At 57.3% G+C, this 14,773-nt stretch overlaps 1 protein-coding gene across 3 annotated transcripts in view; it reads left to right on the top strand.

The window, feature by feature from the left end:
- The window catches only part of CDH23 (cadherin related 23), a 395,942-nt gene that overhangs the window by 282,262 nt on the left and 98,907 nt on the right, over positions 1-14,773 (top strand). For all 3 annotated transcript variants that reach the window (XM_032841007.1, XM_032840961.1, XM_032840951.1), the window contains 5 exons: positions 5,935-6,124; positions 6,469-6,614; positions 8,905-9,124; positions 10,559-10,711; positions 12,710-12,823. In XM_032841007.1, the coding sequence (XP_032696898.1) occupies positions 5,935-6,124; positions 6,469-6,614; positions 8,905-9,124; positions 10,559-10,711; positions 12,710-12,823 (823 nt within the window). The remainder of the gene's footprint in view (positions 1-5,934; positions 6,125-6,468; positions 6,615-8,904; positions 9,125-10,558; positions 10,712-12,709; positions 12,824-14,773) is intronic.

Below are 14,773 nucleotides of genomic sequence, written 5' to 3'. Positions count from 1 at the left end.
GAATGCCAGGCAGCCCTTCTCAGGGCGTCTGCCATGCCGGCCCATGAGGGACCAACGGGCTTCCTGCTTCCCTCTGAGCCAGCCCATGGAGCAGACTTCCGGAAGCTCTCTTGCATGGCGGAAGGTAGTCAGGGGCTGTGGGAAAGCCCTCACCCCGTCCTCAGAAGCAGTGGGCTGCTTTGGGCTTTGTCAAAGGGAGCACAGGCTGCTGAGGGACAGGGTCCAGGCAGCTAAGCTGGTTCAGCTCGTCACCACGCTTGCTGAGACCCCGGGACTCGGTCTCTGCCCACAGGAGAGCTCCCGCCCTCCCCTAGCAAGGCGCCAGCCACCTCCTCAAGTCACACAACATAGGTTCTGTCCCCCCCACCTTTCCTTCACCGCTTCTGTTCCCCACAGGCAGGCCCCAGTGGGGTGTTTGAAGTTCATCTAGGGATTTCCTGGCCTGGAATATTCCAGGTTGCCCAGGCCCCTGGATGCGCTGTGTGCAGGGATAGGACTTGGAGTGGGGAGCAAGGGAGACGTGGCCAAAGTCTCAGGAGTCTGGATGGGAGCCAGCATCCTGGGGAAGATGAGGAAAGCCAGGGCTGGGCACCCCACTTGATCGGCTCTGGGGTTCGCATCTGTGAGGTGGTATCCTCCCCATTTGGCTTCATTTGAGGTGGTTTATCCCCAGGGTCCAGCCCCATAGCCACTCAGCCAGCCGAGACAGGCATGAACGTCATAGTTGGTGGTAACACACCGTATCGAATGCCAGCACTGTGCTGGGCACTGCCCGAGGCCTTCCCCTGAATTCTCTCTCACCCTCGTAATGACCTCATGGGGCAGGTAGACTCATGACTACTGTCGTACTACAGAGGAAACTGAGTCTTGGAGTTTGAGGGGTCTGGCCAAGGTCCCAGAGCTAGTCAGATTGTGTCAGGATGTGAGCCTAGGTCTGTCTGACTTGGAAACTGCCTGGCCCAGCCCTCCATCTCTGCTGGCCCAGGGTGCCGTGGCAGGAGGCTCAGATCCTGAGAGCGTGTGGGTGGGATGGAAGAAGGGAGGGAAAATTTCACATCAAGCTCCACAGGAAGGCTGCACCACTCTGGCGAGGCCTAGTCTCCCCATCTGGACCCCTCACCAACCACAGCCAGCCGGGACAGAGTCTAGAAGGGGAGGATGTCAGCCTTGAAGGAAGCTTCTTGTCCTCCTTTCCCTATCTGAATGACTCTCTGCTGGTGGTTGGGTCCCCCTTCCAGAGATTCCAATAGGGCCTGGGTCAGGGATCTGGAATCGGGTTTTTTGCAGGCCCTGTGGGAGGGTTCTTTCAAGCAAGGGGCCGAGTGTGGAAATCACTACCTTAGGCCAGTTCCTTAGCCCTCTCTGGGGCTTGAGATGGTGTGGGTGCTCTCTGCTGCCATCTCGTGGGCACTCGGAACACCTCTCTGGTCTTCTCCTACCTTTGCTTTATGTCTCTGCAAAAATCCTTCTGAGGGAACTGAGGCGCAGGTGAGACAGGTGTCCCTGCGAGAAAGTGGCTGCGTGGGCCACCAGCCCGGGGAGGCCATTTTTGAAGAATCCACCTGCCAAAGGGGTTTGCTGGACTGGGACTGCACTTGGCCTTGGGCATTTTCCAGGACCTGGTCCCCCGTGACCCTCTCCAGGTCTCCAGCCTTCCTCACAGCTTTCTGAGCCATTAGCAGGTGGGGACAACGGGCTGGAGGCCCGATACCCAGGGCCGTATCACTCTCCAGCAAACTCAGCAGACCTTCTTTGGGCACTTGCCGTGTGCCAGGCCCCGAGTTCGCCAAGCTCGGAAGTAGAGAGAGCAGCAAGGCTCCCCTCCATTTCCAGGGAGCTTCCTGTTACTTTTCCGGAACCCACCACTGGTTCCCATCTCACCTGTGTTAAAGCCCCAGTTCTTACCAGGTAGACCTGCCCCCGCTTTACCTCTGGGGAGATGGACGTGTGAACGCACCACTCGGTAAGGGTTTAGCATGGCCATTCCTCCCCTGGGGTGGGGCAGCTACAGGGTGGGGACCCCCAAGTATTTGTGCCTGAGACCTGAAAACAAAATGTCATGACTCAAGTTCAAACAAAAAATGACCAAATCAAAATTAGAACCTATTCTATCAAACATCTACCAAATATATTATGACGATTAGGTTTTGAAAAAATTCCATTGCATGTAAGGACAAGTTGTAGGTTAGATCTTCTAGAATTCTTAAGAATTTTCAGAATTCTCTGGAATTCCCAGGTATGTGTGAATGGTGGCCAGGAAACCAGAAATCAAGAAGCCCATACATTAGTCCAATTTGTCATGGCAGAGTAATTTCAAAAGGAATAGTCATAAAGTCTGGTTAAATTTTATGGTTTGTAGGCATTTATATGTGGGTATGCTGTATTACCACTGGGGACTCCATGAGGCCTTCTAAGGCTACACAGTGGCCCTGGGTGAGGTAAGAACTATGGCTGAGATGGAGAAAGGGAGTTAGGGGTGCAGCTGACCCAGAGGTGATGTCAAGGAGGAGGTCATGTTTGCATAGGGGCTGCCCCCCTCCTGACACCTCATCCCACCACTCTTCCCACACTCAGTCCCCCCACCACACATGCTGGCCTCTCAGCCTCCCAAACCCAAAAACTCTTCCTCCCCTCAGAGCCTCTGTGCAAGCCCTTCCCTCCCCACCAACCCAGGAGAGCATTCCTCTCCCTCTGCCCCCCACCCCTGCTTTTCTCAGGGCTGCCTCTTTCTCCTCTACCTGCCCCAGCCTAAAATGCCACTTCCTCAGAGAAGCCCTCCCTGACCACCCTGCCTAATGGGGCTCTGTCTGCTCTCTTCACTGTTTCTTCTGGAGCTGATCCCACATCTGTGTTTTCTTTATTAGGTTGCTAGCTCATTCAGAGGCAGTGTAGCTTAGTGATTAAGCGGGCAGCCTCTGATCCCAGAATGTCAAGGGTCTAATCCCAGCCACGTTCCTTTCCAGCTCTGTGACCTTTGGCAAGTCACCACACCTTTCTGTGCTCTGATTTTTATTTTTTTAAGATTTTATTTATTTGACACGGGTGGGGGGGACACAAGCAGGGGGAGTGGGAGAGAAAGAAGCAGGTTCTCTGCTGAGTAGGGAGCCCAGTGCAGGGCTGGATCCCAGGACCCTGGGATCATGATCTGAGCCCAAGGCAGACGCTTAACGACTGAGCCACCCAGGCACCCCTGTGCACCAATTTTATCTAGAAAATGGGCTGGTAGGGGTCCCCACCTGATAGAGTTGTAGTCCCTACTTAATGAGCTACACGGTGAGTGGTAAATTCATGGTAGCTGTTGTCACCACGCCTCCCGTGCTGGAATCATATCCATCTTGTCTGCTGTTGAACCCCAGTGCCTAGCACGGTGCCAGGTGCATTGTAAGAATTCAAACATTGGCAAATGGTAGTCATTGGTGGACTTCGTTCATCTTTCTTCCCCGCTTCACCTGCCCCCCAGCTCTGCCAGGTCCGGTCGGTCTTCCTCGTCAGAGGAACTCTCCCAAACGCCAGTGACTGCTGAGAGCTGTGTGCAGACAAGCGTGCACCTGCACCCCGGGGCATGGCGAGCTGTCCCGGCATGTGCGTCGGCCTGCACCTGCCCCGGCGTGAGCTTGCAGCTTGGCCCTTTTCCCGTTGCAAGTGAGGTTTTGGCCCAACCCTCTCTCCAGGCTCCCACAGGCTCCTTCAAGGACCTGGCTGATGGGCATTGATTTAGAGCCTTTCAAAGCCCTCCAGCAAAATAAGAGAGGGGTGAGGGAGAAAATTATTCCCCGTCAGGCCAGGAGAAAAATGACAGTGTGACACGGGAAATGAAGAGGGAAAGTGGTGGGACTCTACACAGTTGCCTGGCGGGGAGCCTGCAGGAGGGGAGCTGCAGTCGACCCCCCTCTCCTGTGCCCCCCACCCCACCAGGGAGTGGGCTGAGAGGCGGAAGCCAGGGCCCAGCCCCCACTTAGGGTCCCTTGGAAGCAGCTACCCAGGCACCCTGGGGCACTCACCCCAGGGGCAGTGAGAGACAAGGAGAAGCCCCCCACTCTCCACCATGTAAAATTATCTCTGCACATCCAACAAGAAGCTGCTCGCCTAGAACAGGTCATTTAATTGCTCGGTGCCTCAGTTTCCCCATCTGGAAAAATTGGACTAAAAAAACGTCCTCCTCTAGAGAGAAGCATGGTAGAAATACAAGCCTTGCTGGTCTCCTTTGTCAGCGAAATGACTTGCCTGGCTGAAGTGACACCCGGCATGCCTAAGGGCCCCACCTCCCATTGTCAGCACAGGGGTCCCCTTTGCAGAGGCTGGGGAAACTACAGTGACCTGCTCCATAGCACAGCAGGGGCCCCTCAGGCCTGCCCCCTGGTGCAGCCAGGTGTATGCACTCCCCTCCCACCTCTCTGAAGCAGAAGGAGGCCCTACGGGGCTCAGGGTTCAGCGCCAGCACGGGCCCCTCTCCCTGGCCACGCCGGACCTGGGGGCAAGATGGGGGCCCTCGGCCAGGGCAACCCTTCTCTCTGTTCTGGTCTGCTGGTCCCAGAGACACCTCTGGCTGGGGACTAAGCCAGAGGAGGGACAGATTCTGCTGCCAAAGCCCAAAAGTCCCCACATCAAGTAAGATGAAGGAGCTGACAAGGCCAGGCTGTCATCACCGAGCATCCTGGAGTTAAGAATGACACTGTCCTGATGCGGCCCTGGGGACTGCAGTCACCGGCCCCCCCCCTCCCATTGATCGTGTCCCCCTCTGGTGCCACTGTGACCTCTGCCACACAGGGCAAAGGATGAGCTTGGGGGTGAGTCCTGCTGCTGTCCTGGGACCTCGGGAGACCTCCACAGTGGAAGCTGGGTCAGCCTCCAGGCTGGCGCTGTAGGACCTTGAGCCTGGCCCATGTCCCCTGCTCAGGTCTGCTTCCCCCTCGGGGGAGGTAGATGCTAGGGAGGTTTTCTCCAAAGCAGGAGATTGGCAGGCATGGCGACGGGAAGAGAATGGGTTCCGGGGGTTGCCCTGGGTTAGGAGGGCACTCAGGTTGATCCCTTCACAGGGTGCGGCTTATACGTGGGGAACCAAGTCGGGGGGCCTGGAGAGTTAAAGCCCCCCCTTTCTCAGGCAGGGAGGCTCAGCCTCCTCTCTCCTCTGGCCTCCCCCAGCCCACGATAGCCCCAACTTGCTGGGACTCACCGTCTAAACCTGGTGGCTTGTCCATGGCTCCCTTCCCCTGCCCTGTCATTCCTGGTGTCACAGAAGACTAATTCTTTTCAAATTGCCTCACAGAAAGTCCAAAGGAAGGCAGTTCCCCAAATTCAGGGTTTCAGATTCTTCCCAAAGCTCGGCCAAACGTTTAGCCCCTTCAGCCCTTCCCAGCCTCCCGAAGAATTCCTAGTCCCCAAAGAATTCCATGATCATGGACCTACTGGGCATCCCCTGCTCCCCCAAAAACCCGTGAATGTGTTGCCCCACACATCTGGAAAGCAGTGACACAAAGATGTGCAAGCAGCGTGGTCTGCTGACTGCTAGTGTTGGCTCTGGAGGGATGCAGGGTCACTTTGGGCTGAGAGACCTGGGGAGCCTCGCTGAGCCTCCTGTGTGAAATGGGCACAACTGGAGATCTCCTCCTCCTAGGGCTGTCCCCACAGTACTTGTACTTGCCAAGGGCCGGGCATGCATGGGGTACGGAGAGCTTCCCATAGATCGGGGTGTGCCAGCTGTTGCTTCTAGAAACAGAAGGCTGGGGCTTAAGTGGGGAAAGGGACTGGCCTAAGGGTAAAACTGCGTGGCCAAGGAGCTCAAGACTTCCACTGCCGACCCATCTCATGAACTTCCTGTCTCCCATCCCCCATCAGAGCCCCTATGGAGCTGGGAGGGAGGGAGGGACAGGGGTGTGGGCTCAGGGACACCCTCCGCAGCTGGGCTCAGTGGAGGCTGGGCTCCCTCCCGGGCAGGTGGTGGCCGTGGACCCGGACCTGGGGGAGAACGGCACCCTGGTGTACAGCGTCCAGCCGCCCAACAAGTTCTACAGCCTCAACAGCAGCACCGGCAAGATCCGTACCACCCACGTCATGCTGGATCGGGAGAATCCCGACCCCAACGAGGCGGAGCTGATGCGCAGGATAATCGTCTCCGTCACTGACTGTATGTGTCCCTCGCGGCCCCACACACCTCGGCGGGGGCCCCTGACTCTCAGGGTCCTGGGGGCCTCTCCTGATGACCTGTCCTTCCTGGGTCCCGAGGCCTGGGTACAGGAGGGCCGCGTCATGATCGCTAAGAATGGGGTAACACCCTCTTGTCCGTTGTGAGCCTCAAAAGTACCCTCAGGGGGGTGGAGGTGGCAGGTGGGTGTGCAAGACCCAGGCTGCTCCCTGGAGGGGCCACTGGGAGGGAGACGTCACTGAGCCTGCCTCCCTCTCCCCACTCTCCCTTTCTTCCTGTCCCTGTCTCTTTTGTACCCCTGTCTCCCTCTCCCTGGCACCCCCCAGGTGGCAGACCCCCTCTGAGAGCCACCAGCAGTGCCACGGTGTTTGTGAACCTCTTGGACCTCAACGACAATGACCCCACTTTCCAGAACCTGCCTTCTGTGGCTGAGGTGCTCGAAGGCACTCCGGCGGGGGTCTCTGTCTACCAGGTGAGTTTCTCTTTCCTGGCCTGAGCTCCTGATCTGTCTCTCTCACCTCGTCTCACCCAGCCAGCAGGTGGGCAGAGGAGGCCCTGGGAGCCTGGACCTCATGCTGAACACTTTGCAGGGGTGGGGCAGGGGAAGCCAGCCGAGACCATCGGACAGGTCACAGTCTGGGCCAGGCTTGGAGAATCAGTGCTCTGAGAGAGGTAATGGAAGGCTTCCTGGAGGAGGAGGGGCTTGAGCTGAGTCTTAAAGGACAGGGGGATTTAGAGAGGTGGAGGGAAAGCACCAAGGGAGATGACAGAATTCTGGGAAGGCAAGTCAAGCAGGTCCTGATTATGGAGGTCTGGCCCAAGGCCCTCAACAGTACAAGTGGTAGCTGGTTCTAGATCGTAGAGAGGGTTGATGGGTGTCGCCCTGGCACCCTGCCTCTACGGGCAGGCCACTCTCCCATCAGCCCCAAAGCAGCTCCACACAGTGGGGGGCACCCTCCCCACTTGGCAGGAGGCTTCAAGAGACTTGTGGCCGAGAAGAGGTAGGGCCTGATCTTGAACCTGGCCCTCTGCCTCCTGCTCCATCACCCTCTGTCAAGGAAGCCCTGAAGGGGCTCATTCTGGAAGGATGATGCCTGTTTAGAAACACCAGAAGGCCCTCATGATTAAGAACATGGGCTTCTCATGATTAAGAGCATGGGCTTTGGACTGCACCCGGCGTGAGTATGGATCCCAACTTCTCCCCACTTGTGTGCTGTGTGACCTAGAGCAAACAACTTAACCTCACTGGGCCTCAGTTTTCTCACCTATGAAATGGGGCTTAGACCAGTACCTTCCTGGCTGTGCTGTGGGGATTCATTCAGGCACATGTGTGCAGCAAGGTGGCCCTCGGACTGCCGGAGTTCCCTGGTGGCTGATGGGCTCACGATCTGGTGTCTGGCGTGGGGGGTTATACCCGAGACACAGCGGGATCTGGTGGCAAAGGGTTAGCCTGATTCCACTCGAAGAAGACAGTTTTTTGTCAGGATGACACAGTGAGTGACCTTGGCAATGCCCTGTAGGCCCGCTGTGCCTCAGTTTCTTCATCTGTGAGAAGAGATTAGTAGTGGTCTTTGAAGGTCCCAGGGAGCTCTCTCTCCAGCAGGACATTCTCCCAGATGCCCAGCAGGGGGGAGCTACAATCCAGGGAACAGCAGCCAGTCCCTGAGGAGCCCCCTGAAGTAGGAGGGAGCAGGTGGGTGAGAGAGGCCCCCAGCCTGTTCTCCGGGGGCTTGCAGACAGTGCAGCTTCTGAGTTCACAGAGGAACTAACTAGCTCAGGCATGAAAAGATGGTTGAAGGAGCTGGAGCAGTTAGCTTGGGAACCATCCTCAGATAAAGAGGGTTCTAACAAGAGCCATGCGTTCCCACCCACGGCCCCACAACCTGGATGGATCGTGATTTCTGTTGGATGTGTGGGAGAACTTTCTCCAGGAATTAGAGCTGTATGCAGATAAATGAGAAGTAGTGAGCCCCCCATCCTGGAAAGCATTCAATTTGAGAAGACATTCTTCTTGTCTGGTTTGTTCAATGTGAGTTAAGCTGAATGATCTTGACATTTTTCAGTCTTGAGAATCTGGACTCAATCCTGGTTATTCACATTCTCTCAAAGTATCTGAATCCTCTTCTATGAAACTTTCCATATATCAGGGTCTTGAGTCAGGAGAATCATCCTCAGGACTAGGGGTGCAGACAGGAACAGTGTAGGGATTTGGGGAATGCTTGCCTACACGTGGCCTCAAACGGCGTTTTCAAAATAATACATCAAGTGACTTAAAAGTCACCCCTTTCCATCATCTTGTCTAACAAAGCTGGGGAGAGCGCCGTTGGTCGTTTTATGTAGCAGAGCTGCACATGGTCCCAGGGCCCTTGGAGCTGTCCCTGCTGCTTCCAGCCAGCTGCCAGGAAGCCTGCTGGAACAGGACACAGTTTGGGGCCCTGAGCCACCCAGCATCCATGGGGGGTGGAGGGGAGCTTGCCAAGGAGGAGAATGAGGTTTTGAAGGGGAAGGCTATGGGGAGCTAGACTCTTGTTCTAGAAAGTGCTTTCCCCTCCCTGCCCCCTTGATCCCCTGTGATGTATCGGATCCCTTCAGCTCTGACATGCCACCCTCTTAGCACCTGGGCAGGTGTGCTGGGAACAGTGGCCGGACATGCTGAGGGGAGCGGGCGTGTCTGGCTAGAGCTGAGTACGGGAAGGAGGGGACCCTTCTCAAGGCGAAGTCCTCCTGTCCCCACCCCTCCCATGGCCCCTGCTTTCCCTCAGGTGGTGGCCGTCGACCTGGACGAGGGCCTGAACGGGCTGGTGTCGTACCGCATGCAGGTGGCCATGCCCCGCATGGACTTCCTCATCAACAGCAGCAGTGGTGTGGTGGTCACCGCCGCGGAGCTGGACCGTGAGCGTGTCGCCGAGTACCAGCTGCGCGTCGTGGCCAGCGACGCGGGCACGCCCACCAAGAGCTCCACCAGCACGCTCACCGTCCGAGGTGAGGGGCGAGGGTACTGCCGACCACGTGGTGGGCGCATGGGGCCTGGAGCCATGCCGGGAGGGCTGGGGAGACCATGACCCCCCCCCCACTGCTGTCCCCGTCCAGGTGGACACAGGGCACCTTGCTGATGGGGAACCCGCCTCAACCATGCTACTGGGCAGTCTTCTTTGCCTCCGCAATGTCCAAAATGCCGGCAGAGCCTTCAGTCCCAGCCCCAGGGCCTGGATCCACCTTCAAGGGCCCAGACTCCCCCTAGCATCTTTGATCCCAGTGAACAACAGAGAGGACTTGCCCTGGGGTGGTCAGTGGGGCCTTCAGAGTTAGCTGCAGGCTGGGGAAGGTCAAGGCGAAGGCCCCTTATGTTTTCTCATCCATTCTGGTCACGTCTTTAATTCTTGGAATGAAACAGGGACATTGACACGAGCCGTTGCCAAAGGGGCAGAACTAACCACAGGGAGGTAAAGTAAGTAGAGAGTGTGACGGGCAGCGAGATGTGGCCTGTTCTCTGGCTCCTGCTGGCCCCCAGGGACTTGGTGAGGGTGCAGGTCCGCACAGTACAAACCGTCACAGCCTGAGACGTGCCAAGGCGTGCTCTCATCTGTTGGTGCCACGCATGCCTTGAGGGTTCCTGGGGCCGGTCTGGGGACCCGCTTGTGCAGCAGTGGCTGACAGGGAGGTGCTCAGTGCTGTTAGAGGGGATTTTCCTCCAGGCCTCAGCAGAAGCCGGGTCCTCAGATGAGCCCATTATTCCCCTGGTGTTAACACAACTAGGAGCCAGCATGGGGAGGTGGGAGCATTTCACTGTGAAGACTGTCCCAGCAGCTGAGAAAACAAGTCTTTAAGGGAAATGAGGCTTTTGGGGGTGGGGAAATCCTCAAAGCCAGCTATTTTCCTAGGACCCCATGACAGACTAGGGGCAGGCCTCCCTGAGACCCCAACCCTGCTGCTCACTTGTTATGTGACATGGGACAAGTGACACAACTGCTCTGAGCTCCTGTCCCTCCTCTGTGTGGTGTGTCTAAGGATGCCTGCCTCCTGAGGGAGTTAGGAGGGGCACTTGGGATGGTGTATGGGAAGCGCTTAGTGCAAGCTCGACATGAGAAGAGCTGCGATGTCACCATCACTGTCATCGCCATCATCATCACCACTGCCGTTGTGAGGCACCTACTGGAGGGAGGCCCTGGGGGTTTCTCTCCTGGCTTGAATGGCAGCAGCAGCAGCAGCACCAGCACCAGCACCAACAGCCCCAAAGCCCCCTGGCAGGGAGCAGGACCATGAGAGTCCGAGGAGCTCTGGTCAGCTCTGCCCTGACCCCAGCAGGCGTGGGGACCCTCCGCCCACCACCGAGACGTGTCAGCTCCCACCGCCTCCGGCGCTGGGCTCTCCGGAGCAGAAGGCAGGCCTAGCCCTGTGCGCTGACTCTGCCCACAGTGCTGGACGTGAATGATGAGACGCCCACCTTCTTCCCGGCTGTGTACAATGTCTCCGTGTCTGAGGATGTGCCACGGGAGTTCCGGGTGGTCTGGCTGAACTGTACCGACAATGACGTGGGCCTCAATGCTGAGCTCAGCTACTTCATCACAGGTGTGGCCCTGCCTCCTCCCCTTCCAGATGTGTACCCGGCCCCGGGGCTGGGGTGCAGGGGGGCACAGATTGGGGAGGGGCCCCAGTCGGCCATCCCCACCAGGCTTTAGCTCCTGCTGGAGGCTCCCAGAGGGTTTGCTCTTGGCTTTTCCCAGGGTCTCTGTAGCTGGATCCCTTTGGCCTGGCCCACTGGGAGCCTCCCGAGCCTAGTCAGAGCCTGGGGACCTTACCCAGCTGCAGTCTTGAGGGAGGGAGAGCCCGTGACTCCTGGGGAGGAGCCTTGCCGCCTGACTCCACCCCTACGTCCAGGCTATGAAGCCATGACTGGAACACTGTGATCTTGTTCTTCCCTGGGAACTTCTCTCTTGGGAATTCCCATCTGCTTAGAGACAAATGGTTTCAATCCTTCTAAATAAAATGGTTTTAGCTCACAGAAACAAGGTAGAGAGCTGTGGAGAAATCCGATGAGGCCGTGTCCTGGCTCCATAGGAGAAAAGGAGTCATGATCGATTAGTGATGTCTGTCGTGACAGTAGGCTCAGTAGGTGGTGGTAAACATGCCACGTGTTAGTCACGCGTGGGTTAGAACAGTTGCCCAGCAGGCTGCAGTCCCTGACACCCCTGAGAGGTGCTGGGATGCTAGGGGGCCGTTCTTTGACATTCCTTAGCTGTCCCTCGGCCATATCACTGGCTGTCTTCTCTCTGTCCATGGCCTGCCTACAGCCACATTACCTGCATTCAGTGCACAAACCAGTCTCCTGGACTCCTCTGCCCTTAGAGCAAGGGATCCCAGCTTCACAGCTGATCATTTCTTACAGCAGCCCTCAGCCTCTCCTTTCCAGATCTTTCTCTCCTTCCCCTCCCTAAAGAGACCCAGCACCCTCAGGCCACCTCCTCACCGTCCAGTCCTCAATACTGCTCCAAGAAAGGCTTCGTTATCAAGCCCCCACTATGTGGACCAGCCACGGTTCAGCACCCAGCACCCAGCACTACTTGTGCCTCAGTTTCTCCCCTGCCCCTAGGAGCCAGATTTTGTTCCATGTGGATGGTGCTTCAGACCATCCACAAGGGGTCCAGGCCTTTTACCCAAGGGCAAACCATGTAAGGAAAAGGGAGCACCTGGCAGCTCCCAGGATGCTTTCCCAGTGCCCTAAAGTGGCCAGTTCCTGCTGACCTGGGGAGAGCCCTCTCAGCTGAGACTCTCAGATTTTAATTTGCTCTTTCCACAAGGAGCTGTGTGGGGGTCATGGTCCAAGCTGGCCCAAACCCAGTGCCGCAGCGCCCTCTGCTGCCCAGAACAGCACATTGCCTGCCAGCCGGCTGGGGAGGGGTCTTCACGCTGTTCAGATGGAGTCCTTTTCTGTCCACTTTGGAGAGGAGACCCTCCCACTTCCCACCCCGGCCACCTGCCCCTACTCTTTACTCCGTGGAGCCTCCAGGAGTCCCCACTCAGAGAGTCCAAGATAAGGGACCTGGAAAAATCTTAGCTGCCCCCAAAGTCCTGGCCACCTATAAAAAAGCCTCAACCCGGGTTAACTGCTCAGACACTCCTATCCGATCGGCAGTTGGCAGAACAGTGAAGGACACGGGCTCAGGAATCAGAATGCCAAGTTAGTGACTGTAACTCAGGGCAACACACATAACTTTGCTAACAGACTGATTTCCCTCCCTGTGAAGTGGGCTGTGATAGTACAGATGAAACAAGAGTCCACGTGGAGTGCCTGGTCTACAGGAGGTGCTCAGTGAATGTTCAGCCCTTGTGATTTCAGGCATTTGGCACCCCCACCTGAACCCATGCAGGCCACACGCTCATCAGAGCCCCCCCGCCCCCAGCCCCAGCAGAACCCTGTCCTCAGGCAGGGCTGAGTAAGCAGCATGGCCTTTTCCTCCCCGACTACCCCTGGCATGTCCTGGCCCAGCTGCAGAGCTGGGTGCCACCACCCTTTCCCTGGCAGGAGGCCTGGCTCCTCACAGAGGCTTCATTGTCTTTGGCCCACAGGTGGAAATGTGGATGGGAAGTTCAGCGTTGGCTACCGTGATGCCATTGTGAGAACCGTAGTAAGCTTGGACCGGGAGACCACAGCCGCATACACACTTGTCCTGGAGGCCATCGGTACACCCCAGCCCTACCTGCACACCACACAAGCATGGGTCTGGGTAGTCTAATGGGGTGCCCGTCTAGGGCCTGCCGCGCCTGACCCCTGGAGCCCGAGACTGTGTACTGACATCCGTGGAGAAAGGGCAGCCAGACGTCCAGGGTATCCCTGAGCCCTGGGGTGGGCTGGAGCTTAGCCCTCAGCACTACATGAAGGCCGTTCAGATGGTGGGGTGTAGACAGATCACGGCAACCCCAGGCCAAGCAAGGCAGAAAGGGGGAAGGGAGGAGTCCAGAGTATCAGGCACGAAGGGAGATGTTAGGGGAAGGGTGTGATGGAGGAAGTCTCCTTAGAGGAAGTGACAGTGGGGAGTGTCTTTGGATTAGTTAGGAGTCTGGGTTGCGAGTTTTTTAAAATGAAATGAAGCAATTTGGGCTCACAAAACCAGTCCCTAGGATGATGGAGCTTCGGGTACGACTGGATTTGGGGCCCAAGTGGGGCCATGAGGCCTCAGTCTCTCTGCAGCGGCTGGCTCGGCCTCCCGTGTGTCGTCCTCATCCCCTGACTGACTGAGTGGCCAGTGGTTGCTGTATCCCTGGCCTGAATCTTTCTGGGGTCAAGTGCAGCAGCAGGGAGACAGCCCTTGTCCCTTTGCTGGTCTTCCCAGCTGAGCCCCAGAGGAGCTCTGATGAATTAGTTCATCTGCCCCCATGCCTGTCCCTGAAGCCCTCACCATGGTCAAGGGAGGAGAGATGTGCTAGTTAGACCTGAATTCCTGGCCCATCCCTGGAGCTGGGGCACGGTCAGGCCTGCTCTGAAGCCCAGGCCTTAGAGTCAAGAAGGTAGTGCTCTCAGATGAACCTTCAGGAGCCGAGTTTGCCTTCAAGAGCAGGGTGGTGCCACCAGACAGACACCTGCCTGTCACCACCTCGAAGGCCGAGTCGGGTTTCAGTATGTCGAGAAGCAGGGAGGGCCTTCCAGGCAGAGGAACCAGCCCAGGCAGAGACCTGGGGATGGGAAGGAGCCGCGTGTGTGCGTGCGCATGTGTGGCCGCAGCTGGCTTATGGTGTGATGTACACGGGGAAGAAGGCCACACTGAGGTAGGGTCAGCTTGTAGAGGCCCAAACATTGGGCCAGCCATTTGGTCTCTGGTCTCCAGGCAGTAGGGAGCCCATGAGGGCTCTGGATGGGAAGAAGTGTGTGATGAGGCCTCTCATCAGAGCACCCGGTTGGACATCTGCAGTAAGCTGCAAGTGAGAAGGAATGAGCTTTCTGTGGCTCCCCCTTTCCAGCCAGCAGCCCCTCCCCAGGCCACCCCATACCCAGAAGCATCCACCCGCTGCCTTGCTCTCCTCCCCTCCTCATGAGACCCCACATTCCTGCTGTATCAGGCACTGCCTGGCAGGAAAAGAAGGCTTGGGATCAGATCTTTCATGGGGCCTGCCAGCTCGTGCTGTCCCCAGCTGGCAAAGTAAATAGGATAGGACCTCTAGGGCAGTGGGAGGCTGGGCTTGGAGAGGAACTTAGGAGGGCAGGATCGCCTAAACTGGGAGAGGCAACTGTGCCCCAGCATGTGGTCAGGTGGCCTGGGAAGGATGGAGTTACCCCTCATCCTCAGCCAGAGCCAGTTACGTGTCCCCCTCCCTGGGGTGACCATCCTTTCCCGGACATGGAGCACAGGGCACACGCTCCTCGCTCCAGGGAGGACAATCTGACAGCCACCCCTGGGGCTGAGCCATGTCCCCAGCCCAAGGAGGGTCCCGTAGGGAAATGAAGGGGCAGAACCCCTGGACACCTAAGGCTTAGAAATCAGAAACCTGAGTGCCCGGGACCCAGAGACCCAATCCTCTACAGGCGTGTTTGATCCCGTCCTATAGGCATGTTTAACCCACCTCTTATTCCATACAGAATGACAGCTAGTCGGGAACATTTAAAAATCAGGAGATTTTATGCAGAAGCCCAGATGT

This window comes from Lontra canadensis, unplaced genomic scaffold (assembly GCF_010015895.1).
Source record: "Lontra canadensis isolate GAN:19392208 unplaced genomic scaffold, GSC_riverotter_1.0 scaffold3, whole genome shotgun sequence".
Classification (NCBI taxonomy): domain Eukaryota; kingdom Metazoa; phylum Chordata; class Mammalia; order Carnivora; family Mustelidae; genus Lontra; species Lontra canadensis.
Note: the sequence above shows the minus strand (reverse complement) of the source record. Positions and strands in the feature narration are given on the sequence as shown.